The sequence below is a fragment of the Amblyraja radiata genome, chromosome 17 (genome assembly GCF_010909765.2).
Source record: "Amblyraja radiata isolate CabotCenter1 chromosome 17, sAmbRad1.1.pri, whole genome shotgun sequence".
Taxonomy (NCBI): Eukaryota; Metazoa; Chordata; class Chondrichthyes; order Rajiformes; family Rajidae; genus Amblyraja; species Amblyraja radiata.
Window position 1 is genome coordinate 47705955 of NC_045972.1, and position 27762 is coordinate 47733716.

General features: G+C 40.9%; 1 protein-coding gene across 1 annotated transcript; it reads left to right on the top strand.

Annotated features, from left to right (window-relative positions):
- The first annotated feature begins 96 nt into the window (after positions 1-96).
- shcbp1 (SHC binding and spindle associated 1) lies at positions 97-27762 on the top strand. The gene is made up of 15 exons (XM_033036423.1): positions 97-135; positions 193-320; positions 8950-9003; positions 11789-11956; positions 13042-13157; positions 14506-14714; positions 16404-16499; positions 18648-18881; positions 19218-19392; positions 20613-20733; positions 23175-23306; positions 23629-23747; positions 24704-24790; positions 25698-25842; positions 26364-27762. The coding sequence occupies exons 2-15, from the start codon at positions 209-211 to the stop codon at positions 26717-26719; spliced, it is 2124 nt and encodes a 707-aa protein (XP_032892314.1). The 5' UTR covers positions 97-135; positions 193-208; the 3' UTR covers positions 26720-27762.

The following is a 27762-nucleotide window of genomic DNA, read 5'->3' on the forward strand; positions in this document are numbered from 1 at the left end:
CGGCTTCCCGCGCGGGACAAGTTTGAATCTGAAGCGGCCCAACTGCCGGCGGCAGCGCGCGGAGAGAGAGAGAGAGAGAGCGGGGCAGCGCGGAGAGGGGGGATAACAGCGCGCGCCACAGGAGCGCGTGTCAGGGGCCCAGTGCGCGCCCCCGAGGCGGGAGGGGACAGTGCGCGGCCCCCGAGGCGGGAGGGGACAGTGCGCGGCCATGTCCGAGCGGCTGGAGGAGGAAGCGGCCGCCCCGTCCGGGGAAGAAGCGGAGAGTCGAGCGGAGTGTGTGGACCTGGGCGGCGAAGAGCAGGCGGTGGAAGCTGCGGGAGGTGAGTGCAAGGGGTGCGGGGTCCCATGGGTGCAGGGGGGTGGGTGCGGGGTCCTATGGGTGCAGGGGGTGGGTGCGGGGTCCCATGGGTGCAGGGGGGTGGGTGCGGGGTCCCATGGGTGCAGGGGGGTGGGTGCGGGGTCCCATGGGTGCAGGGGGGTGGGTGCGGGGTCCCATGGGTGCGGGGTCCCAGGGGTGCAGGGGGTGTGTGCGGGGTCCCATGGGTGCAGGGGGATGGGTGCGGGGTCCCATGGGTGCAGGGGGTGGGTGCGGGGTCCCATGGGTGCAGGGGGGTGGGTGCGGGGTCCCATGGGTGCAGGGGGTGGGTGCGGGCACCGGTGATGTTCCCTCACACAGCTGGCACACATCCAGCTGTCGCCCCACCCCCGGCCAGCTGTCCCAGATGTTTCCACCGCTGGGCGATCAGACACAACAACACACTCATATTGCGCTTATGCAGCGGTATGAACACTACTGACTTCTCTAACTTCAAGTAGCCCTTGTTTTCTCTCTCTCTCAACCCCCCCCCCATTCCCAGTTCTCCGTCTGTCCCCCTGATTAAATGTTATATTATACTTATACTTCGTTGTCACCTCCTCGTAGCTAACAATAGACAATATGTCTATTGAGAGAGAGTTAGATAGAGCTCTAGGGGCTAGTGGAATCAGGGGATATGGGGAGAAGGCAGGAACGGGGTACTGATTGGGAATGAGCAGCCATGATCACATTGAATGGCGGTGCTGGCTCGAAGGGCCGAATGGCCTCCTCCTGCACCTATTTTCTATGTTTCTATGTGCAGGAGTAGTCCATTTGGCCCTTCGAGCCCGCACCGCCATTCAATGTGATCATGGCTGATCATCCACAATCAGTACCCCGTTCCTGCCTTCTCCCCTTATCCTTTATCTTTAAAAGCCCTATCTAGCTCTCTCTTGAAAGCATCCAGAGAACCTGCCTCCACCGCCCTCTGAGGCAGAGAATTTCACAGACTCACCACTCTGTGTGAAAAAGTGTTTCCCCGTCTCCGTTCTAAATGGCTTACTCCTTATTCTTAAGTTCTAACAATGATCTATTCTACATTTCCTTTACCCCCATTCCCTTTGATGTCTCCTTCTCACACCTTACCCTTCCATATCTCTGTGTCTCCCACTCCCCAGTCTCTCAGTCTGAAGAAGGGTCTCGACCCATTCCTTCTCTCCAGAGATGCTGCCTGTCCCGCCGAGTTACTCCAGCTTTTTGTGTCTTAACTCCAGAAGGAATTTGGGAGCAACTTGTTCACACCGTTGAGCAGAGAGGGTGGTTATTATCCCTGGAGTTCAGGGTAATCTGGGTAACAGGAGGAAAAAGAAACACTTTTGGTAGAAAGACGAGGCTTGTTTATTCTAATTGCTACAATGTTGTGATTGTGTAGAATGGCCTGTTGGATAATGTAATATATAACATTATCCAACATATCCAGAATGTGTCATTCCTAACTGTATGTCGTTGTCACTTGCGGGCGGAGCACCAAGGCAAATTCCTTGTATGTGAATACTTGGCCAATAAACTTATTCATGTCTGAAGAAGGGTTTCGGCCCGAAACGTTGCCTATCTCCTTCGCTCCATAGATGCTGCTGCACCCGCTGAGTTTATCCAGCATTTTTGTGTACCTTCGATTTTACAGCATCTTCAGTTCCTTCTTAAAAACTTATTCATTCATTCATTCATTCGTTAAAATGTGTATTTTGGTTAATTAATTAATTCATTCATTCATTAAAATGTGTATTTTGGTTACTGATTTATGTCACTGTTTTATCATTTTAAACAAAAGTTGATTTTAATCATAAAAGTTGCTTTAATTTTTATTAGAAGCTGAGATTTCTTCTAGACTTTCTTATTTGCTTGTAAATTATTTTCTATCGCCTTATTCTTAGTATATATTTTAAATTTTATTTTCAGTACATCTATGATTCCAGATATGTTGGCTGCTGTTCTTAATATATACAGTTATTATCAACCCAGTTATAGATGTGCAAATTGCTGCTCTAGGGAACTTCAATAATATAGCCCTTTGAATCTGACAGTTTACACTTATGAAAAGAAAAGTTTAGAAGCATGAATAGATTGTGCAGACTCAAACCCGTTCTGCCATTCAGTAAGATCATGATTTTTCCTTTGGCCCAATTCCGTTTGCCATTCCTTATTTGCTGGTAATTTTGTAGGTAAACCCATTTTTGGGTTAGAGTCTTTAAGTATTTGCTCAGACATCCAGTAGCATCCATAATGGCCTTCCAGCATTGGCATTTCATGTGAGGAACATATGATGAGCGTCTGTCGGCACTGGGCTTGTACTCGCTGGAGTTTAGAAGAATGAGGGTGAACCTCATTGAAACCTACCGAATAGTGAAAGTCTTGGATAGAGTGGATGTGGAGAGGATGTTTCCACTAGTAGGAGAGTCTAACGCTAGAGGTTAAAGCCTCAGAATTAAAGGACGTTCCTTTAGAAAGGAGATGAGGAGGGTGGTGAATCTGGAATTATTTGCTACAGAATGCCGTGGAGGCTGTCAATGGATATTTTTAAGGCAGAGATAAATAGATTCTTGATTAGTACGGTTTATGGGGAGATGGCAGGAGAATGGGGTTAGGAGGGAGATATAGATCAGCCATGATTGAATGGCGGAGTAGATTTGATGGACCGAATGGCCTAATACTGCTCTTATCACATCATCTTATGGAAATGGTGCAAAACACAAAGCGCTGGTGTAACTCAGCGGATCAGGTACATCTGCTGTGAGTGTGAGTCTTTGGCTCGAGAGTCTTCGGAGAGGAGACGAAAGAAGGAGATGTCAGGCAAGCTGATTCAGTGCGATGCTTGCAGTATGTGTGAGGTCAAGGACACCGCCGGTGCCTCTGGCTGCTACAAATGCGAGAAGTGCATCCAGGTAGAGCTCCTGAAGGGCCGTGTTGGGGAACTGGAGAAGCAAGTGGATGACCTCCGGTTCGTCCGAGAAACGGAGTTGTTCCTCGACAAGTCCTACAGTACGATTGTTACACCTAAGGTACTGGAAGAGAGAAGGTGGGAGACAGTGAGAACGGGAGGTAAGCATGGAATGCCAACGTCCCCGGGTGTTGTACCTCTTGTGAACAGGTTCACCCACTTAGAAGCTGTCGGGACAGAAGAGGTGTTTACACTGGGCGAAGGACTGGCTTGTGATGCGAATAGGGCTGTTGAGCCAAAACCAAAAAGGCCTAAGGCAGGCAACGCCATTGTGGTGGGAGACTCCATTGTGAGAGGTACGGACAGGGGTTTCTGCGGCAACAGACGGGATGCGAGGATGGTGTGCTGCCTTCCTGGTGCCAGGATCCAGGATGTCACGGACAGAGTGCAGAAAATCCTCAAGGGCGAAGGTGAACATCCGGAAGTGGTAGTGCATGTCGGCACAAACGATGTCGGAAAGAAGGGGATGAATATTCTGCAGCGTGACTTTAGAGAGCTCGGAAAAATGCTGAAAAGCAGGACCTCCAGGGTTGTTATCTCCGGTTTGCTTCCAGTTCCTCATGCTGGCGAGAGCAGGAACAGGGAGATACGGGACCTGAACGTGTGGCTGAGGAACTGGTGCACGGGGCAGGGATTTAGATTCTTAGATCACTGGGATCTGTTTTGGGGTAAGGGGGAACTGTACAAAAGGGACGGATTGCATCTTAACAGGTGTGGGAGTAGCATTCTGGCAGGCAGGTTTGCCACTGCAACACGGGTGGTTTTAAACTGAATAAGGGGGGTGGGGTGTCGAATGGGCTAGTGGAGGATGGAGTTAAAGGGAAAGGGTTTCTTAAATGTGTGAGCGTAGAGACAGAGGGGTGTAAAATGAGGGTAGAAGCAATAGGTAGCAAGGTGAAAAGTAAAAGTGGCAGGCCGGAAAATCCAGGGCAAAAATCAAAAAGGGCCACTTTTCAACAAAATTGTATAAGGGGTAAGAGTGTTGTAAAAACAAGCCTGATGGTATCAAACAGGAAATTAGAAATGCGTGCGACAAAGGCAAAACCGTTATAATGGGTGACTTCAATCTACATATAGATTGGGTGAATCAAATTGGCAGGGGTGCTGAGGAAGAGGATTTTTTGGAATGTATGCGGGATAGTTATCTAAATCAACATGTAGAGGAACCAACGAGAGAGCAGGCTATTTTAGACTGGGTATTGAGTAATGAGGAAGGGTTAGTTAGCAGTCTTGTTGTACGTGCCCCCTTGGGCAAGAGTGACCATAATATGGTTGAGTTCTTCATTAGGATGGAGAGTGACATTGTTAATTCAGAAACAATGGTTCTGAACTTAAAGAAAGGTAACTTTGAGGGTATGAGACGTGAATTGTCCAAGATTGACTGGCAATTAATTCTAAAAGGGTTGACGGTGGATATGCAATGGAAGACATTTAAAGACTGCATGGATGAACTACAAAAATTGTTCATCCCAGTTTGGCAAAAGAATAAATCAGGGAAGGTAGTGCATCCGTGGATAACAAGGGAAATCAGGGATAGTATCAAAGCGAAGGATGATGCGTATAAATTAGCCAGAAAAAGCAGCATACCGGAGGACTGGGAGAAATTCAGAGATCAGCAGAGGAGGACAAAGGGCTTAATTAGGAAAGGAAAAATAGATTATGAAAGAAAACTGGCAGGGAACATAAAAACTGACTGCAAAAGTTTTTATAGATATGTGAAAAGAAAGAGATTAGTTAAAACAAATGTAGGTCCCTTGCAGTCAGAAACAGGTGAGTTGATCATGGGGAACAAGGATATGGCGGACCAATTGAATAACTACTTTGGTTCCGTCTTCACTAAGGAAGACATAAATAATCTGCCGGAAATAGCAGGGGACCGCGGGTCAAAGGAGTTGGAGGAATTGAGTGAAATCCAGGTTAGTCGGGAAGTGGTGTTGGGTAAATTAAATGGATTAAAGGCCGATAAATCCCCAGGGCCAGATAGGCTGCATCCCAGAGTACTTAAGGAAGTAGCTCCAGAAATAGTGGATGCATTAGTAATAATCTTTCAAAACTCTTTAGATTCTGGAGTAGTTCCTGAGGATTGGCGGGTAGCAAACGTAACCCCACTTTTTAAGAAGGGAGGGAGAGAGAAAACGGGGAATTACAGACCAGTTAGTCTAACATCGGTAGTGGGGAAACTGCTAGAGTCAGTTATTAAAGATGGGATAGCAGCACATTTGGAAAGTGGTGAAATCATTGGACAAAGTCAGCATGGATTTACAAAAGGTAAATCATGTCTGACGAATCTTATAGAGTTTTTCGAGGATGTAACTAGTAGCGTGGATAGGGGAGAACCAGTGGATGTGGTGTAACTGGACTTCCAGAAGGCTTTCGACAAGGTCCCACATAAGAGATTAGTTTACAAACTTAAAGCACACGGCATTGGGGGTTCAGTATTGATGTGGATAGAGAACTGGCTGGCAAACAGGAAGCAAAGAGTAGGAGTAAATGGGTCCTTTTCACAATGGCAGGCAGTGACTAGTGGGGTACCGCAAGGCTCAGTGCTGGGACCCCAGCTATTTACAATATATATTAATGATCTGGATGAGGGAATTGAAGGCAATATCTCCAAGTTTGCGGATGACACTAAGCTGGGGGGCAGTGTTAGCTGTGAGGAGGATGCTAGGAGACTGCAAGGTGACTTGGATAGGCTGGGTGAGTGGGCAAATGTTTGGCAGATGCAGTATAATGTGGATAAATGTGAGGTTATCCATTTTGGTGGCAAAAACAGGAAAGCAGACTATTATCTAAATGGTGGCCGACTAGGAAAAGGGGAGATGCAGCGAGACCTGGGTGTCATGGTACACCAGTCATTGAAAGTGGGCATGCAGGTGCAGCAGGCAGTGAAGAAAGCGAATGGTATGTTAGCTTTCATAGCAAAAGGATTTGAGTATAGGAGCAGGGAGGTTCTACTGCAGTTGTACAGGGTCTTGGTGAGACCACACCTGGAGTATTGCGTACAGTTTTGGTCTCCAAATCTGAGGAAGGACGTTATTGCCATAGAGGGAGTGCAGAGAAGGTTCACCAGACTGATTCCTGGGATGTCAGGACTGTCTTATGAAGAAAGACTGGATAGACTTGGTTTATACTCTCTAGAATTTAGGAGATTGAGAGGGGATCTTATAGAAACTTACAGAATTCTTAAGGGGTTGGACAGGCTAGATGCAGGAAGATTGCTCCCGATGTTGGGGAAGTCCAGGACAAGGGGTCACAGCTTAAGGATAAGGGGGAAATCCTTTAAAACCGAGATGAGAAGAACTTTTTTCACACAGAGAGTGGTGAATCTCTGGAACTCCCTGCCACAGAGGGTAGTCGAGGCCAGTTCATTGGCTATATTTAAGAGGGAGTTAGATGTGGCCCTTGTGGCTAAGGGGATCAGAGGGTATGGAGAGAAGGCAGGTACGGGATACTGAGTTGGATGATCAGCCATGATCATATTGAATGGCGGTGCAGGCTCGAAGGGCCGAATGGCCTACTCCTGCACCTAATTTCTATGTTTCTATCTCTAATGTTGGAAATTGCTTTACTAAAACCTGGCTGGAATTATGTCTATGTAGTAGTCAATCACTTTTGAAATGTCAAAATATATTTGCTGGCTGAGAAAAGGTTTGTGCCTGAAAAAGCTCAGGAGATATCAGCATAGATAATTTTTTAGGTTCAAGAGGGAGCAAAGAGTGGGGAGAAAGATTGGAGAGTGTGGTATGGTCAAATAATGACTTCACCCAAACCTGCTAAACTGGTTCATCGTTCCTCTCCCTTTGCGCTAACAGCTCTTAATGTTTTCTTATTTGCACAAGCTGAGTAATGAGTGTAAGCAAGCTGCTTGATAACGGGTCAGTTGATCACCAAGGGCGAGGCAAAGGGAATTTTTGATGTGCAGCAAACAAGAATTGAAGGGCTTGTGACTGTAGAGATGGGATGGGGCAGGCCAGTAGAGGAATTTGAATATTGTGACAATTTTGCCGTACACTTTTAAAGTTTATTGGGCCAAAGCATTTTCATTGAACTATTCAAAAGAAAAATGTTTTCCTTTAGGTCATTCATGTACTCTTTTCGATTATTTAACAGCATGATTAAAATTCTGGCTAACTTGTTATAATTAAAAAAAAATGCATTAACTGTCAAAGTAAATGTAAATTTTCCTATGTTATTTCATATGGTTGCAGGGGAATTGTGCAAACATACAGACAGCACCTGAGATCAAATTTGAACCTAGCTTGCTTGCCATGTGAAGTAGCAACTCCATCAGCTGTGCTTCTGCGCTGTCCTTCAATGTGTTTGTGTGTAAGCGATGTGTGCAAGGCTGTGTGTACACATCTGTATGATACCTAGGTCAAACTTAGGAGCACGGCCTCTGTTCTAAGGCCCTGTGTGACAGTGACTGGGTCAGACTCAATATTTATGTCTGGGTCAGTGCCTCTTCCTCTCATTCCTCTTCTTCTCATTCTTGGATTACATCTGTTTCTGTGGCCTCTTGTGACTAATGTCAAATTGTTGCAACAAAACGCATGGGAACAATTGCATGGCTAATTCCAAATTGATGGTGTGCATTGTTAAGATGGTAGTGGGACAAATGAGAGGCAGAATTGTTACTGGTATTTGGATGATGATGGTGCATCATCATCATCCAATGGTGTTTTTTGTGTGAATTTGAGCTTGATGGAGTTTATAACATTGATGGTTGTTACTGTGAGTTGTCTTGGTTGGCTGAAAACTGACGCCCAAAGGAGGTGTTAGAGAACAGCTCTTTTTTATTGTGTAGGAAGGAACTGCAGTTGCTAGTTTACACCGATGATAGACACAAAATGCTGGAGTAACTCAGCGGGACAGAAGGAATGGATGACGTTTCGGATCATGGGCTCCATGTTATGCCATCTGCAGCCTTGTCACCATCCACAACATGCTGCGGGGTATGTGTACTAGCCCTGTCCCACAGTACAAGTTAATTCCAAGAGTTCTCCCGAGTTTGCCCTGATTCGAACTCGGAGATTTATGGTAATAGCCACTCGTCGGTACTCGGGGCTCTCGTGGACATTTTTCAACATGTTGAAAAATCTTCACAAATCTTCCCGTGCTTACCTGCCATTAACGAATCTTCCCGAGTACCTGCCGATAGCGGTACGAGCCGCTAAGAGACGTCCCCGAGCTCCGACGTACCTGCTAGGTTCATTCTCCGTGCTTACCACGAGTTTGATTTTTTTTAAACTCGGGACAGCTCTTGGAATGAACTCGTACCGTGGGGCAGGGCTTTAAAGATGCTTCAGCAAAATGTCTCCAAATCTGTTCCAATTATGTGCGGGTGCAGGTGGGGATCCTAGAGCATGGCTCTTTCCAATATATACATTTTTATGTATTGAAAGCTGTTCTTTTCTAATATGTTCTTTTATAGTTAATGCTGAAAAGTGGTTTCACGTAACAAATTGAGTAAGATAATGATAATGACCATTTAGCTCTCACACCTCTCCTTCAATTTCAATGAATTGATGTCCCCATTAGTTACAGAAGGGTGGTGACGGTTACAGATATTCCTCGAACTATGACATTTTGATTTTAAAATATGTTCTTTTATTAATGCTAGAGAATACTAATGCAACTTCTTAACTATTTCCTGCAGTTGACTGTGATGATCCTGATGAGTCTAATGGATCTATTGATCAAGTATCCACACGTAAGTATCAAGCAGAATGGGGAGTTGTGAATTTCAGGCAAATTACTTTCAGGTATAGATTATTTTAACAGTTGATTCTGCAAGATTTTATGTCGGCCATGCTTAAAGAACAAGCTAAAGGCAAAAAAAAACCTTTAGAAGCTGAGCATCTGCAATAGCAAGTCGGATTGCACTCTGAAGAAAGAAAGTCAGCTACTGTTTCAAGGGCAACTGTTATTTCCTAAACAAAATTCTTGGCAGACTCTGTAGGTAAATACTGTTGCTGCATTAATATTGTAATATTTTAGGAAAAAATGGGTTATTGATTGCAGTTGGACCTGTTCTGTACCATCACGACGTTATCAAGTCCAGGGTAAATCAGTGGCATGCTGAAGATGACTGGATGTATCTAACATCTACAGTACCTTCAACTTTATCCCTGGGATGCAAGGCAACCCAATTTATTTGAAAGGTTTGAAGAAAATGTGGAGAGGGGTAGTTTGTGAAAAATGTTGCTTTATTTTAATGTCCAAATTATTTGTTTGTAATTTTAGATATCCTGAAATGTATTTATTTTTAAATTTAATTGCTACTTTAATTTATGTATATCTATTTGAATAGTTTTACTGAATGCTTATTACCATTGGGTAGTACTGCAACTCTACAGCATTTGGTGCTGCTGATGTAGCTTCCTTTATATTGGCAAGACCAAGCATAGACTAAGCGGCAGTTTTGCTGAACGATTACGCCCTGTCGGCCAAGGGCGTCACTTGCCAAGTCACCCTGCTCCTTTACCCTCCTTCATACACTCATCTCCCGTCCCAGAATCTTTCATTTCCCCTTCATCCCCCATTTTTTTCTGCTCTCTTCCCCCCCCACCCCCGCCCCCCATATCACACTCTCCCCATCCTCCTATATACCTCCCCCTGGCTAAATTTCACTTATTTTCTCTCCTTATCTGACACTCTTTTCACCTCTAACCTTCATCACCGACTCCACTCATCAAACTCCCCCTGCCCTCGCCTATACACACCCATCACTTGCTCTGTCCTGCCCCCACCTCTCTTTTTTAGCTTGTTGTTCAAGAAGGAACTGTAGATGCTGGAAGATCGAAGGTACACAAAAATGCTGGAGAAACTCAGCGGGTGCAGCAGCATCTATGGAGCGAAGGAAATAGGCGACGTTTCGGGCCGAAACCCTTCTTCAGGCTGATGGGTGGGGGGGAGAAGGAAGGAAAAAGGGAGGAGGAGGAGCCCGAGGGCGGTGGGATGGGAGGAGACAGCTCGAGGGTTACGGAAGGGGAGGAGACAGCAAGGGCTAGCAAAACTGGGAGAATTCAACGTTCATGCCATCCGGACGCAAGCAACCCAGGCGGAATATGAGGTGCTGTTCCTCCAATTTCCACGGCACCTCCCTTGTCGGCTGGTTTGATAACCCTACCATTCCTTGACCTCACCATCTCCATCGCAGGGGACAGACTTCTGACCGACATACACTACAAACCAACTGACTCACATGGCTATCTGGACTACACGTCTTCCCACCCTGCCGCCTGTAAAGACTCCATTCCCCTACTCCCAATTCCTCCGCCTACGCCGCATCTGCTCCTAGGATGAGACGTTCCACACCAGGCCATCGGAAATGTACTCGTTCTTCAGGGAACGGGGATTCCCCTCCGCCACCATAGATGAGGCTCGCACCAGGGTCTCATCCATACCCCGCAACACTGCTCTCTCTCCCCATCCCCGCACTCGCAACAAGGGCAGAGTCCCCCTAGTCCTCACCTTTCACCCCACCAGCCGGCAAATACAACAAATAATCCTCCGCCATTTTCGCCATCTCCAACGTGACCCCACCACTCGCCACATCTTCCCATCTCCCCCTATGTCTGCCTTCCGCAAAGACCGCTCCCTCCGCAACTCCCTTGTCAATTCTTCCCTTCCCTCCCGTACCACCCCCTCCCCGGGCACTTTCCGTTGCAACCGCAAGAAATGCAACACCTGTCCCTTCACCTCCCCCCTCGACTCCATTCAAGGACCCAAGCAGTCGATCCAGGTGCGACAAAGGTTCACCTGTATCTCCTCCAACCTCATCTACTGCATCCGCTGCTCTAGATGTCAGCTGATTTACATCGGGGAGACTAAGCGGAGGTTGGGCGATCGTTTCGCCGAACACCTCCGCTCAGTCCGCAATAACCTACCTGAACTCCCGGTGGCTCAGCACTTCAACTCCCCCTCCCATTCCCAATCCGACCTCTCTGTCCTGGGTCTCCTCCATTGCCAGAGTGAGCAACACCGGAAATTGGAGGAACAGCACCTCACCTGGGTTGCTTGCGTCCGGATGGCATGAACGTTGAATTCTCCCAGTTTTGCTAGCCCTTGCTGTCTCCTCCCCTTCCTTAACCCTCGAGCTGTCTCCTCCCATCCCCCCCGCCCTCGGGCTCCTCCTCCTCCCTTTTTCCTTCCTTCTCCCCCCCCACCCCCCATCAGTCTGAAGAAGGGTTTCGGCCCGAAACGTCGCCTATTTCCTTCGCTCCATAGATGCTGCTGCACACGCTGAGTTTCTCCAGCATTTTTGTCTACCTTTTCTCTTTTTTAGCTTTCTCTTCCACCCCTCCCACACCCACACTACAATCAGTCTGAAGAAAGGTCCCAGCCCGAAACATCACTGATCCATTCCCTCCACAGATGCTGCCTGACCTGCTGAGTTCCTCGAGCTTGTTGTGTTTTGGACCATCTATGTATTCATTCCAACTGTATGTGAGTATGTGCTTGAGAGTAAATAATGTTTTTTTAATTATATTCAGGTCTTTTTCAAGGTCAAAAGGAAAGTCTTGTCAATTGTGACAGTTCTAATAAAGGCATAACTTTGAAAAGAATTCTCAATGGGAGAAGGTCGAGTTTTCCGGAAGTTGTTGAGACAACCCAACTGTCATACTATGAAAGATATAAGGCTTACCAGGACTACATCTTGGGTATGTAATCGCATTCAATTGTATTTCAAACTTTTTAAATTCTAAAAGTAGTACGGTACAATTGATGGTAGACAAAAATGCTGGAGAAACTCAGCGAGTGAGGCAGCATCTGTGGAGCGAAGAAATAGGCAACGTTTCGGGCTGAACCCTTCTTCAGACTGATGCCCGAAACGTTGCCTATTTCCTTTGTTCCATAGATGTTGCCTCACCTGCTGAGTTTCTCCAGCAGTTTTGTCTACCTTCGATTTTCCAGCATCCGCAGTATAAGGAGCAGAACGGCCAGGTTCTGCAACAACTTCTTCCCCCGAGCCATCAGACTTGAATTCCACATAATGTGCCGCCACTATTATCTATTATATCTTTTTTAATCTTTTTAGCCATTTTATCCTTTTGTTGTTTTATGTTGCACGGTGAGCCAGATGGCAACAACATTTTGTTCAGGCTTGCATCATTGGTGTATTTTTGAATGACAGTAAAGTCTTTGGTTGATTTGATTGATTGACTTCTTAAACACAAGGTATAATTGATGCTACATTGAGATCTAGATCTTTAAAAAGAAAACATGGACTGTAGCTACTGGGCAGTGTTTAACTCAATAATGACAGTTAAAAGCAACAGAAGGGAGAATGGTTCTTACATCAGTAATTAGAAACGCTTAAATAATTTGACAGTTGCGGAGTTGCATATCTGGTAGTGAAAGGAATTGTGAGTTTTGTCCTAAAGTGTACATCCAAGTGATGTGAAGTTCTGTGGGCCACTGATGCTCCTATGCTGATGAAATACAGTTATCTGGGCTGCAAAGATGTCCCAAAATATGTAGTCGATATTTTGGAGACTGAGAAGAGATTTAAAATATAAAAATTAATCATTTTTAATAATTGGGTGATATCTGTTATTAAAATGCATTTTACAAAATAAATGAGATGGATTAGAAAAATGGCATCCAGTTACTTATGTCAATACTTATTTCTCAATTGTTCTCACACTGCAACATGTCTTGAAATAAAATATAATTTTTATTCAAAATTTTGAAGTAATTGAGAATCTACTATTTAGTAGTTGATTGTCACTCTTTTAACCAAAAGGTGATACAAAGCCATCAGAAGTACAGGATTTCATAGCAGAATATTTGGAGAAAGTTCTCGAACCATATGGATGGCAAGCAATCTGGTCCAATGATATGTTTGAGGTGCTTGTTGAGGTAAATAACTCATTGGAATTTTTGTGGCAACTACTGCATTTTGATATTTCTAGTAGAACGAAGCAGGATACTGCAAGGGAACAGGCCTTTCGGCCCACGGAGTCCACACCGATCAGCGATCCCCACACATTAACATTATCCTACACACACTAGGGACAATTTACACTTATACCAATCCTATTAACCTACAAACCTGTATGTCTTTGAAGTGTGGAAGGAAACCGAAGATCTTGGAGAAAACCCACGCATTCACAGGGAGAATGTACAAACTCCGTATAGACAGCAGCTGTAGTCGGAATTGAACCTGGGTCTCCGGTGCTGCAAGCGCTGTAAAGCAGCAACTCTTCTGCTGCACCACCGCGTCGCCCTTTAATTTAAATTGCCATTTCCTTTACTGTGACGTCACTTTCCTGCCATAGAAAGATGCTCGAACCTTGCAAAGACTGTACTGTGAAACGCACTATCATACTGCTCTTTTTGACCTGGAAGTAAATGGAGTGCTTGGCATGGAGCGCCTGAAGAAGGGTTTCGGCCCGAAACGTCGCCTATTTCCTTCGCTCCATAGATGCTGCTGCACCCGCTGAGTTTCCCCAGCAATTTTGTGTACCTGCTTGGCATCTTCTCCAGTTCTCATCGGAAGCAGAAAATAACACTTATGTACGAGTACAATCCGAAAAGCAGGAATATCGCCGGGATGTATAACTTGAACTGTGAATTTCCCTTCAGGAGGTGCAACTCAATTTTTCTTTACAGTTGTCACAGTGCTGACAAATGCAGAGTTATTTAGAACGTACATTGATGGTGTGTGTTGCTCATTGTGTGAATTATGTGGTTTTAATCTCATTGAAAGACTTATGAAGTGGGTTTAATATTACCCCTGGGCTTGGCAAAAAGGTGACTGGGGAATAAGGTTAACTAGAGGGTTTCCATAGAAGCAAAAGCATTCAAAATACAGTTTGGACTGAAAGATTAAGTTGAAAGGATTTTTTGCTTAGAAACTAAAACAGTTTACTACAAACATTCACAAACACGATACTAATAATGACACTAATTTTAGTTTTAGTCTAAACTTATAAACTAAAAGACAAAATCTTTTCGCTTTATCATGTTCCCTGGGATTAGATTATCATTTTTGGCTCCAATTTATACTTCACTTAGAAGACTATCTTCTGCACCTTGAGAGACTTCAGCATTGTCCATCATTTTGACTTGATTTGGTCATTGTGATCAAATATATGATACTTATATTAACCATTACACAATCAAAAACATAATTTTGCATTCTAATTCATGCTGGTTAAACATATTTAGAAAATAATACACTTAGTTTGCATCAAAATAATTTCAGGTGACTGATTTGGAGACTTCAAACCTCAGAGCAGTGGTGAAACTAACAGAACCATTCCGTTATGAGTCTGAAACATATTCTCTGAACATGGAAGGAATGGAAAGTTTCCTTGAAGCAAAAAATCACCAAGTCCCTCTACAAGAACTCTACGTGGCTTTTGATGAATCAGGAGAATTCGAACAAACGGCCCTCGCTATTGAGCATCTCAGGTAATAGATTTAATTAAATTTATTGTTACATTTTCCAAACAAACAAGTATTCAAACCATTGAATATTTGTGATCAGTCTCTCCCTTTAATTTGAGCCATTATTGGAAAATTATCAAAATATATTCAGTTGCTTGTTGGTCAGTAGAAGAGCTGTATTATTTTAACAAAGGCTCATTATACATGTTAAATGTGGTGTATGTAGGCTGTGGGCCGAGCACCAAAAATGTGTCTAGAAATCAGTTTTCGTGACCCAAATCACAGAACTACATGACATTTTCCACAGATTTAGATGAAATATAATTGAGAAGGATGTCATAACTCGTCATTGCCGAAAGTTGCACATTAATTAATTAAACTAATTAGAAAATGAGATCGGGAAAGTAAGCGCCATCTAGTGGCCAATGCCCATATTACACGATGGGCAGCCTATTTCCGTGTTGCAGTCCATTTAAACTATATATTATTATACCTATATATATATATATATATATTAATGGCAGGGGAGACCATCCCCTGTGGAGGGTCAGGCAGAGGCTACAAAAAAAAACATCTCATAGTCATTAAGTCTGCCATTCCCTCTTCTCTCCTGTCCCATCGGGCAGAAGATCAAAAAGCTTAAAAGATCATCACCAGATTCAGGAACGGGTTCTTCAAGTAAGAGAATCAAAGTAAGAGAATCAGTTCAAACTATTCAAAGTAGAAGAATCAAAACTACCGTATATGATCAATTTGATGTTTTCAGCCTATCAATGAATTAGTTTATGTATTTAATATAATTAATTGCAAGTAGTGTGAATTGTTTAGACACAAAAAGCCGGAGTAACTCAGCAGGACAGGCAGCATCTGTGGAGAGAAGGACTGTGTGACGTTTCAGGTCGAGACCCTTCTTCAGACTGGTTACGGATAAGGGAAACGAGAGATATAGATGGTGATGTGGAGAGATAAAGAACAATGAATGAAAGATATGCAAAAAAGTAACTATGATAAAGGAAACAGGATTGTAAGCTGTTTGTAGGGTGAAAATGAGAAGCTAGTGCAACTTGGGCGTGGCAATGTAGAGAGAGGCAATGCCGGGGCTACCTGAAGTGAGAGAAAGCAATATTCATAACACTGGACCAAATGCAGACTGGGCGATCGTTTCGTGGAACACCTTCGCTCAGCCCGTCTGAACCAACCTGATTTCCCGGTTGCTGGGCCCTCCCATTCTTACACAGACCTCTCAGTTTTTGATCTCCTCCATTGTCGTAGTGAGGCTAGACGCAAATTGGAGGAACAGCATCTCATATTTCGCTTGGGCAGCTGGCAGCCCATTGGTATGAATATTGATTTTTCTCACTTCAGGTAGCCCTGACATTCCCTCTCTCTATCCCTCCCTCATACACCCAAGTCACACTAGCTTGTCATTTTCACCCCACAAACAGCCTGTTTCCTTTATCATCGTTACTTTTTTGCGTATCTTTCATTCATTGTTCTTTATCTCTCCACATCACTGTCAATATCTCTTGTTTCCTTTATCCCTAACTGGTCTGAAGAAGGGTCTCGACCCGAAACGTCACCCATTCCTTCTTTCCAGAGATGCTGCCTGTCCTGCTGAGTTACTCCAGCGTTTTGTGTCTGTCTTCGGTTTAAACCAGCATCTGCAGTTCCTTCTTACACAGTGTGAATTGCGTAATGTTTTATACGTTGCAGATTTTTCTTCCAACATATTTGGAGAATCTGGGATGAAGATGACGATGATGATGATTTTGATTACTTTCTCAGATGTTGTGAACCAAGATTAAAGCTGTAGGTATATATTGTCTAATTTTAATGTAGGCTATATGTTGCCAGATATTGAGAATTTATTCAGCTATTTTAGTGATTATATTATATCATGCTATTTCTGATGACTGGATAAATTATCTCAAAGTTTGGAATAGTTTTTAGGAATTGTGATTATGATTTCTCATCTTGGTTCAAATGGAAATTGTAAACTTGATTAAAAAAAAATATATATATATTTGTGAGGGACAAGGTTGTTGGTGGCAAAGTCGGTGTTTATTGCCTATGCCTACTTTCCTCCTGCATTTAGAGAGTATAGTTACTTAAGTGAACCCGATGGGTATTTATCAACACGTGTTACCTCACAGTCACCTGATTTATTGAATTACCTGAATTCAAATTCCCACTGATGTGCTGGGACTGAAACTTGTGTCTCCAGATCAATAGTCGAGCTTCTCGATACTAATCGTATGACGTAACCACTAAGGTGTTGTAACCTCGAAATGGGTTCAAATTTGTAAATCCCACAGTAAAGTTGCTCTGATTCCTTACAGGGCAGAAATCAATTAACTGAGGTGCCAGGATCTGCACTTCCCCACTATAGGTCACCTACACTGTACCGTAAATATTACATACATTTAGTACATTCAAATATAGTATGCCACTTTCTGTATCGTCTTTGTATATGGTTAATTTGAAAGAAACTTTGAACATTGTCAATTATATACAATCACTCTTGAATTTGAATTTAGTCTTTTTTTTGTTTAATATTTAAATGTTAACCAATTGTACTTAAGTATACCTGTTGGTGAAATAGATGGAATGAATTTTGCTTTGTGTGAACTTTATAATTAATTCATAGCTGTATTGACAGTACATTATATTCTCCACATTCTGGCAGTCTACATCTCATTCCACTCGGAGTCACAAACTCTGCTGCACCATTGTGAGCTTCACTGTTCGTTAGCTATTTTGTAATTTGACTGATTCTTGACACCAGATGGTGCTCTAAGCAAACTGAAATTTGATCTGCTTTTGACGACAAGGCTATTTTTAACCTGCCTGATTAAAGGGGATTTTAATAAATGAATTGCAGGATTTCTGTATTTTGCTTCAATAATGTTATCTGTTGTTTTTCACTCTGACACCAACTTTTTCTTTCTTTATCCTTGTGAAAATGGCCATGACACATTATCCCAGAGCCATATGTATCTGGCTCTGTCCTATGTTCTTATTTAAGGTTTGGGAATGAATTTTAACAGTGTTTTTAGACAGTGGACATCGTGTGCTGGCCCATCCATGTATTGATATCCAGCAGCTGATGTTAGCTGGCTGTGTGGTCTTGCTTGTAGCTTGTTCTACTGTTGACAATCTTCAATGCAGGCTAATTTCAAGCAAATGGAAGGTTGAATTGGTTTTGTTTATTTTGTGGCTCGTTTCCTCACTTAATCAATTCAATGAAATTGTGTCTTTATATGGAAACAAGATTGCAGAAGTTGGCACCTGAACTTGATCAACAAACACAGCAAACATCATTGAAATATAAAAATAAACTGTTGCAATTTTACATTTAGAAACATTTGAAACTTAGTTGCATTGGAATGACTGAATATGCATTCTGCAATATTCACATAATGTACAATAATATTCAATAATGTACAATTAATCGGGCACAATGGGGTCTACGGACTAGCAGATTTATCAAACTAATGGATATTGTTTCTATTATTGCACCAATGTACTTAATATGTTTTAACCCAAGTTCATGACCTGGCGACAACCTATGACAGCACCTACGACAGGAGAAGGCAGGCAACGCCAAGCCCAATGTCGCAGAGTAGTTTTGAAGATTTCAAAATCCAGCAGCGACAATAAATAAGTAGCAACACTTGAGGAGACCGTTCACGACAATACAGGCGTCACGCCGCGACCATGTGGCGACAACGTATTTTTCAGCTGTCGCCAAACTAATCGCCTAAGTGGGACAGGCCCTTAGTAGTCTGATACTAAATTATTGAAGTTTTACTATATCAATTAAAGGGTAACCTAATAATAATAAACTGAAAATATTTGTTACTGCAGTAATAAAGGCATGTAGGTGTTTTTGTTCAGTACTGGTAACACAAGATAATCTGTACTAATGGAGACAGCATTAATTTCTTTTCAATTCAGGTATTATGATATTCTTGAGGATCGCGTTCCTGTTGATCTCATCGCTGAATATAATCAGTTGCTGTCTAAGTCTGAGGAGACGTACAAAGAATTTATAAAAGTGAGAAATGATATCTCTGCTAGTGATTCTGAATCTGAATTGAACAATGTTTCTATGGTGGAAGGTGTTAAACTTTGCGAAGAGCTGGACAAGCTAAAATATAAACTTCGAATAATGGAGTCTCCACTTTACAGGTAACCCTTACTTTGATTCAGTCTTCTACAAACGATATGCTTTTCCAGTTGGCATTGGTCATACATTTTTTAAATAATTACAAATATATAAGTATTACCACCCCAAGATCATGCAATGCCAATTTTTTGTTACGTCATGCAGTCTTCAAACCTGCATTCCATTTAATAATAACATGTATATGATTAGATATTGTATCGCACAAAGGGAATAATATAAAATCTTTGATTTCAAAATATTGACATTGAAAGAGAATGGTTAGGTAAACACAACAGAGAAATGTGTATAAAGCTTTGCGTAGCTGAAATCAGTAACCTTTAAGAAAAATGATCTTTTAGGTATGTGCTACGCCAAGATGGCTATGGATTGCCAGGAAAGCAGGCCAAAGGAACTCGTCCATCAGGTGAAAAAATCATTCATGTTGTTTCAAGCTCCATGACTATTACTCTACTGAAGTCTTTGTTGAAGGAGAAACTAAACCCAGACTCTTTTATTCAGGAACAAGCAATGGAGGTAATGATTTTCACTGACCATTGAGGCAATGCAATTTTAGTTGAATAAACAAACGTTGAGTGATTGATTTTGATTATTATAATGTAAAGTGCTTAGCCTTGTGAAACAGTTTAAAATAGTATTTCTTTGGCACCAGAAGGATGTCCGATAGTTGTATAGTATTTACTTTGACTATACTGTTGTTATGTAGGTGCCAATGCCATATTGTTTTTAACAAACTGATTTATAGATTACTAAAATTCGGAAACACTTGAGTGGACAGTTTAGCAATTTTTTAACTGGCAAGAATTTCATGTAAGTGGCAAGTTCATAACTGTCTTAGTGAATTTATTTAATTTGACTTGTTGATTAATTAATTTTCACCCAAAACAGATTACAGTATGTGTTTAATTAGTTAAGTGGCATACAGGTTCAAAAATTGCATGGCATAGCCTAAAATTGGAATGATCCTGTAATGGTAATGCTTATGAATTTGTAATTATTTAACATTTTCATTCATTTCAATTTTAACCAAACAAGCATAACATAGTTTGTAGTAGGACATCGGGTGACATGATGTTGCTATAGAGTTGTGTCATTTGAGTCAGACTTGCCTCCAAAATGGCTGTAGGGAAAATAACCAACAGAGCCCCATCACCAGCTTTGTCCCTGACATTCGGGAATATTCAAGATCATTGATCAATTAAGAAAAAATTAAAATATTTTTAAAATTGCATGCATTTAAATAATTAAAAACATCAAAACAAACATACTTTCCATTCATCGATTGTTGCTGCTGCTACACTAACTCTATCCTGGCGGTAGCAAAAATACTGGATACTTCAGCCAGCTTGTTTTCTTTGTCGGGCCTCCGCAAATTCAGCATGCCTTTGCTGTGTGCACGCTGTGAAGATGTCAATGTCAATCAGGGTTAAATGTTGGCAGTGGAACGGTTGGCATTTTCCAACATCCTCTGATGCCAAATAGCTTTGTTGGGAAGTATTTGATGTTTCTTTCATTTGTAGGTCTAATCATCAAATGTTCAGCATTTTAGAGCCTTCAGGAAAATATATCACCCAGGGTTAGTATAAATAAATTTGAAAGGAACAAAGGGCCACGTGATACTTGCCTAATGAAGGGAGCCTGAAGCTTACTGGTATAGGAAATGCTTAATATTGACGTGGAATATGTTCTGAATGTACAAGTAAATGATTTACTTTAACTACTTTTCCTTCTGTCAGTTTCATAGCGACCCACTTGCAGCAATAAATGCATGTTATGAAGGAGATATTGTTATTATCTGTCCTGGTCGTTACAGCGTGAATGGCTATTTCACAATTGCTGATTCTATTCAAGTAGAAGGTAAGGGCATAAGGAAAAATATATTGCACCATAGCAGGTTCTCTCTACCACATATACGAGGAAAGGGATGATAATATGTATTTAGGTTTGGGTTTATTATTGTCACATACTGAGGTACAGTGAAAAGCTTTGTTTTGCATGCTATCCAAACAGATAGGGTGTGGTACAGTGGTGCAGCGGTAGAGTTTCTGCCTCACAGCGCCGGAGACCCGGGTTCCATCCTGACTATTGGTGCTGTCTGTATGGAGTTTGTAGGTCTTGCCTGTAACCTGCGTGGGTTTTCCCCCGGTGTTCACCAGTTTTCCCAACACTGTAAAGACGTACAGATTTGTAGGTTAATTGGCTTTGGTAAAAATTATAAATTGTCCCTAGTGTGTGCTAGTGTAACAAGGATCGCTGGTCTTGATGGGCCAAAGGGCCTGTTTTCCCCACTATTTCTCTAAACTAAACTCAAAAAAGATAATTGAAACCATCAAGTCAAACTCAAGTATGATAGAGCATAGGGGAAATATAACAGCCTGCTTCCTGTTTGGACAATGGATGGAGGATGTGTCAACAGCTGGCAAAAGTAATTTGTGATGGAGGACAAAATCTATTGCATCCGTCTCCCAGTTTTTAGTTGGAGAGAACTGTTGCTCATCATTGTTGCACACCTGATTAAATGCTTGATCATTTTAAAACAAGCTAATTAGTTGAGAGGCAGCTGTGGTAGAGCTGGGTGTTGTGTGCGTACCCGCACACTAAAGATATTCAGCACCAATTTGGGTCACATACAACTCTGAAGATCCCAAATACTTACATTTATATGGTAATTTCTAAAAATCTCTGGGTGATTTTCTCAAAGTACTTCCATAAATTAATATGAATTAGCTTTCTACAGGTCTGATATTAATTCAATAACTGCAGCTAAATATGAATAGTTTTGAGGAGGTAGTGTTTGAAAGGTATGGTTTGTTATATTTGGGAAGATATTATTTGGAAATATAATTGAATTAGTTGGAGAAATCTATCTGATACATCAGTGGTAAGAGTAGTACGAGTTACTATTCATGCAAAGATCAATTGTATTTGTATTTCTGTGACTATAACACCATTGCTATCATTGTGCTTGTGCATCGAGTGATAAAACACAAACTTACAGATATCAATGAAATCAAAAGGGTTAAACTCCTGGTCAATTTGTTTTGATTGTTGCTTTCCATGTCAATGTTCTTTAGTCCTATTCATCAAAGTCATGATTGTGGTTATTTTTATACTTGTACTTGCCTTTCTGTCCTTCAAACCCTGTCTGACTTTTACATTTTTTTTAGTAAGTTTAGTCCTACATTAGCTTTCCATGAATGAATGAACATGACCATCACCAATTATTTTCAACTTGTGTCCAGCTATGTATGTTAGAATGATATTATTGTAATGGATCATTTTTTTTGCAGTGACATTTGTCTTGATATACTTTCATGATTAATACTGCAATCGTTTTCCTGGGATTGTGGTTGTGATGTATAAGATCTTTTGTCTTGCTCATTTGCATGCCAGAGGAATCATGTGCTTGCTTGTGTCATTTTGTTAATCTTCTGAACAAAATCCACTAATACTGGGATATTAACACTAATTTTAAAGTGAATATTTTTGAAATAACAAATAATAATGCAGACAAACAAAAGTGCTGGAGAAACTCAGCGGGTGAGGCAGCATCTATGGAGCGAAGGAATAGGCGACGTTTCAGGTCGAGACCCTCCATAGATGCTGCCTCACCCACTGAGCTTCTCCAGCACTTTTGTCTACCTTCGATTTTCCCAGCATCTGCAGTTATTTCTTAAACATGCAGACAAGGGAAATTATTTTGCTCTGAGGAGATTGATACAGTGTATATTGAAGAGAAAGCAAGGACTAGAGGGTTAGGGTCTGGAGGCAAAGGTCGTAGATATCATCTGTGATAGATGGTCTATGAATTTTGTTTAACATGCTCAAGTCATATGGAAAAGAAGAAATCCTTGGGGATTAGAACTCTGGGAGGGGGAGTGTGGTATTCCATCTAATTTTCACAAAGATTGCACTGAGCTTTGTTGGAACTAGTGGCTTTGGTGGAAGTGAACCATCTGAAGAGTGATGGTGCAGGAACCTCAAGTACACAAACCTCCACCTGCAAACAGGCATGCGCTATCAACTCAGTACGAGTAGATCGTTTGAATTTTAATATAGTTTTAAATAAATTTTGTTTATCAACTTTTACAAAATGGTAGTTCACGATTTGCATAGAGCAGAATAGCATGAAGTGGAAGCATAATATTTTCGAAATTCTTTGCTACTCAAGCAAGTAGTCCTGCACCATGAATGTTGTGGTGTTTCCTTGGTCTTTAGAACCGTTTCTATCATACAAATATGTTGTTCCTTTATTCCATTAACTGACATTTGGTTCTGTTTTCCTTCCCACTGCCCAGGGTATGGACTTCCTGATGACATTGTTCTAGTGAAAGAAGGCAAAGGAGATGCCTTTGTTGATTGCACAGCAAGTTGTGTCAAAATATCCAATTTGAAAATTATTCAGCACGATGCTACAGAAGGTATTTTATGTAAGTATGATATAATTTTGCATAATGTGTGTAAGGGCAGAAGAATCTAGGACTTTAAACAATATTAAATGATTACTAGATGTCCAATATTTTAATTCTGCTCAGTTGAACTATTTATTACAAAGGCGTTAATTTGTTTCATGATTGATGCTTGATTATTCTTATGTCTTAAACATATTAACATTTTCATGTTATTTTTTTTACCAATAACATTGATTATTCGATTATTATCATTGAAATATGAAACATGTATTTTAGTTTTAGACTCTGCTGAAAAATATTGGTCTTGCATTCAACTAACTTCGCTATTTTAACTACCTAGGTGTCCGTAAAGGCCGAACTATTCTTGAAGGCTGTGTATTACAATGTGATTCTACAGGGGTTGTGTTGAGAACCTCAGCACAACTGCATATGAAAAACTGTGACGTATATGGAGCAAAGGTATAGTCTAATTGCATACTTCAGAAGTGTAACTATCTCAACGTTGTTTTAGCTTTCAACATATTGTGCTGCAGTAGGAAATTTCAACTTGATTAAAGTATAAAATACCGTTCTAATCTTGATTTTAATACAATTTGTGGTTTTCAAATAGTAATTTAGTAGTGCGCTACTATATGAAGAGATGAGATGGATGTATCTTACATGACAAGTGTGGTGTAGATTAACCTAATCTGCTTTTCTTCTTCTTCCTCCGTTCTTTTGATCTTGAAGTTATGTGAGGAAGCATAAAAGTGTTAAGTTCTTCTGTATATTTTTACAAAAAATATGGATTTGCATGTTACATGCAGACTCAAAAATGGTATTCTTGAAAACAAGTTATAAATTTGTTAATGGTATTTTAACCAAAGGAAATATATATGAATAACTTGTACAAATAGGAAATCCGTTATGGGAAGAGGAACTGTTCAGACCGGAAATAAAATCAGTTCCTATTTGGCCTTATTTTCTAAAGGAAGTGGAGAGGTTAATTTTTAATTTCTCAAAATATTTCCGTGATCAATTAACTTTTTAAAAAAAATGCTGTCTTGAGGAATGAGTTTAAAAACAAATAGCAACATTCCCCTACTATTTAGCACCTCAAAATTAAGTACATGCCACCTCATTTAATTCCAATAGTCACCAGTCAAAGGAAGAACTAGGTCACAAAAACCAAAACTCCAATAGATTAGGATTTTTTCTCTCCAAAAGTTAAACAAGAGTAGATGTAAAAGAACACAGTTGTTAAGGGCAATATTCATTAACTCTGTTGCATTCAGCCATATGGTATTGAAATAAAATGTAAGAAAAGAGTACTATATGAGACATATAAATGTGTGTGAATTGAAAGTTTGAATGCATCTAAGCTGCAAGGCTTTGTCACCGCCAAAGCAAAAGATTAACATTGTCATTTTCCACAGGGGGCAGGCATTGAAATTTATCCCAGCAGTATATGTGAGCTGTTTGGCAATGATATACATCACTGCAAGGAGGGAATACTTATTAAGGTAAGTTCAGTAGTACTTAATGAACAGTACAGCAGTCGTAACATGCAATTATATAATAATTAAATATGAAGAAAGCAATCCAAGCACAAAATAGAAATGAGATGAGAGATTTAAATAAAAGAAGATAGTTGGCCAGACATTTGACCAAAAAATGTGCTGGCAATAGATAATGATAGAAAAAGAGGGTGTAGGGAAATGTTCTATGGTTGCAGCTGGAATTAATCAACAAATAGAAATGGTTTCATAATGAGGCAGGCACTATTGAAACAACCCATGGTATGATAGCAATATATTGGCATTACTACCTAAAACTGTCAATATTGTGCATAGGTAATGTGGCAGATTTAAAAAAAATCCTTATCTCTGTTCCTGCTCATTGTTATATATTGAAACAATTATCATTAGCAATGAAAGTATTGCATTTTTGTTTAATATATCATGAAATCATTTTTCAACTTGCCAATTGAGCAGTGCTCTTTGTGGATTGGCCGTCTGCATTAGTGAAATATCATTTTCATCTTCATTTCAATAGGGTGATTTCAGTGATCAACCCGTTACTGTTTTTATGCCCCAGCGGTTTCAAAACCTTATTTTTGTAACTTCTGAAATAGTTACTTGAACACGTCAAGTAACCACCGGGTGGCGCCAGCAATGGCTGCCTCGCCAACAGTCTGTCTGTCCTTTCCTTCTTTGTGTTTAAATAGTATGTGTTAAAATGCATGTGACAATAAAAGTCCTTTGAAGGAAAAATAAATAAGTCCTTGCATATCCATACTTTGTTTGGAAAATGGTTTGGTATGTGCCAGAAAGTGTCCGATAACTAGGTGTCCTGAAATTGGATGTAACATGTACATGTGGAATAAAATGTTGCACAAGAATCCTAATGTAATTTATTTGAATGTTGCAGAATTTCATGGAAGAACTATACGAGGTGCCAAAAATTACAATGATGAACAATCTTATACATAATCACGAAGACTATGGTATTACAATGTCTAAATTTGCAATAAACTTCACAAAAAAGAAACCATTTTTTGTACTGCATCATACAAGTAAGTGGAAAAGAATGCTTGTAAGTTGTGTCGGAAGGAACTGCAAATGCTGGTTTACACCAGAGATAGACACAAAATGCTGGAATAACTCAGCGGGACAGGCAGCATCTCTGGGTAGATGTTTTAAATTCTTTTATTATTGTCAGAATTCTTCCATATGGAACCTGCATTTGGGCAAAAACAATAGGTGGACTTGTTTATTTGAAGTTTATAACCACTGCATACCATTGATTATTCTTCAAATTAGTTTTCCACAGTACAGCAATATTTTCTGAATGCTTGGGGAATTAATGTTTCATTATTGGTATAATTTATTGAGTACTTCCTCAATGCCAAGTTGTTTTTTGTAGTTTAATTATCGTCTGGAAATAAAAGTTCAAGCATCCTTGTTTACCTGTTGAAAAGTCAGCTCAATTACTTAAAAATTAATATTGAATTACTGTGGTCTTTTATCATAGCTTGAAAATGCAAAATTAGCAACAAAATAAATCTAACGGTTCGTTTGTTTTTCTATTCTGTAGGTGACGTGGGGCCAACGACAAATTTACAATGTGATTTAAATGAACAAAATTTGGAGTTAGATTCTGGCAGTTGCGTTTCGCAGCAAGTACCAGATTTATTAATCGAGGAGTGTGATCCTGCTGCGAGTGAAGAAATAGTGGTCTTCAACCCCCTCAACACGGCTGAATGTGATGAGGCAATTACTAATGAACTCATTTCCACTTCTGCAACAAAGAGGGAACAGACCAGAAGTAGATTGAATGAAACCATAGACAGTGAGATGGATAATGTCATGCCACAAGAAATATTCCCATCAATTGTAGGTAATCATTTTAAGAAAAATGGCAAAGGAAGTTTTGGAATTGTATACTGTTAATTTCCTATCCTATATATGAAATATATTTGTACAGACATTGTACAGCTGCTTTTAAAAATGTGTATTTCTAAAATCGCACTCACAATTCCCAGCAAATGAAAAAGTGCTTCCATTCTCGATAGTCCTGGAGTCCAAGAGCTGTCTTGGCGGTAAATATTTATCGGCAGATGTATAATTAGTTTAGCCATGAACCTATCTGTTCAATTAAAAATGCTTGCAGCCCACAGTTCTTCACAAAATGGCACTTCTTGTCACAGGTCATTTAGCTGTGTAAAATGTAATTTCTATAAAGATTACAAGGGGTTAATCTCAGAATTTATGACATGTCATTGCTGTAAACATTAAGCCCCAAAATGTATAGCACTTGGCAGACAGCTTCTTTGCTCAAAAGCTCCAACGTGCCTAAAGAGCCAACAGTTAAGCGGTTATTTTATATCCGCACTTCCTTTCTATATTTTTAATTTTTGGAGGAAAAAACACAATGCTGGAGGATGTTTGTTAGTCAGGCAGCTTCTGTGGAGGCAGAGGGTTGGTTGTCATTCTGGGTCAAGAACCCTGCCTTAATCCTGATGTAGGAAAACTATTTGATACGCCGGCCATCCCCCTCCCCCCCCCCCTGCTTTGCAAATGTTGCCTGACCTGCTGAGTTCCCGCAGTAGCTTGCCATATGCTCCAGATTACAGCCTCTATAGGCTCTTGGGACTTCATTAATTTTTAATGTGTTTATTTAAAACTGCATTCATTTAGCTATATTCCATCTGCCCTGATGTGGTTCGGGGCCGATGTTTTGAGAATAGTTTATCACATAACCGACATATCCCATTTGTGGCTGGAAGTAGTTCCTGTCAATTTATTTTTATTTATCCTCATTGCACAATTATCCTATATTTATATTTGCATGCATGAATTTATATTTGTATTGAAGGAAGGAAGATTCCACATAACCTCGGGTGAAATCATGTAATTTTGCATTAACATTAAATTGATTCCTTGTCACACTTATGTGGTACATAAAGTTGAAATAAACATGAAAGTACATATTC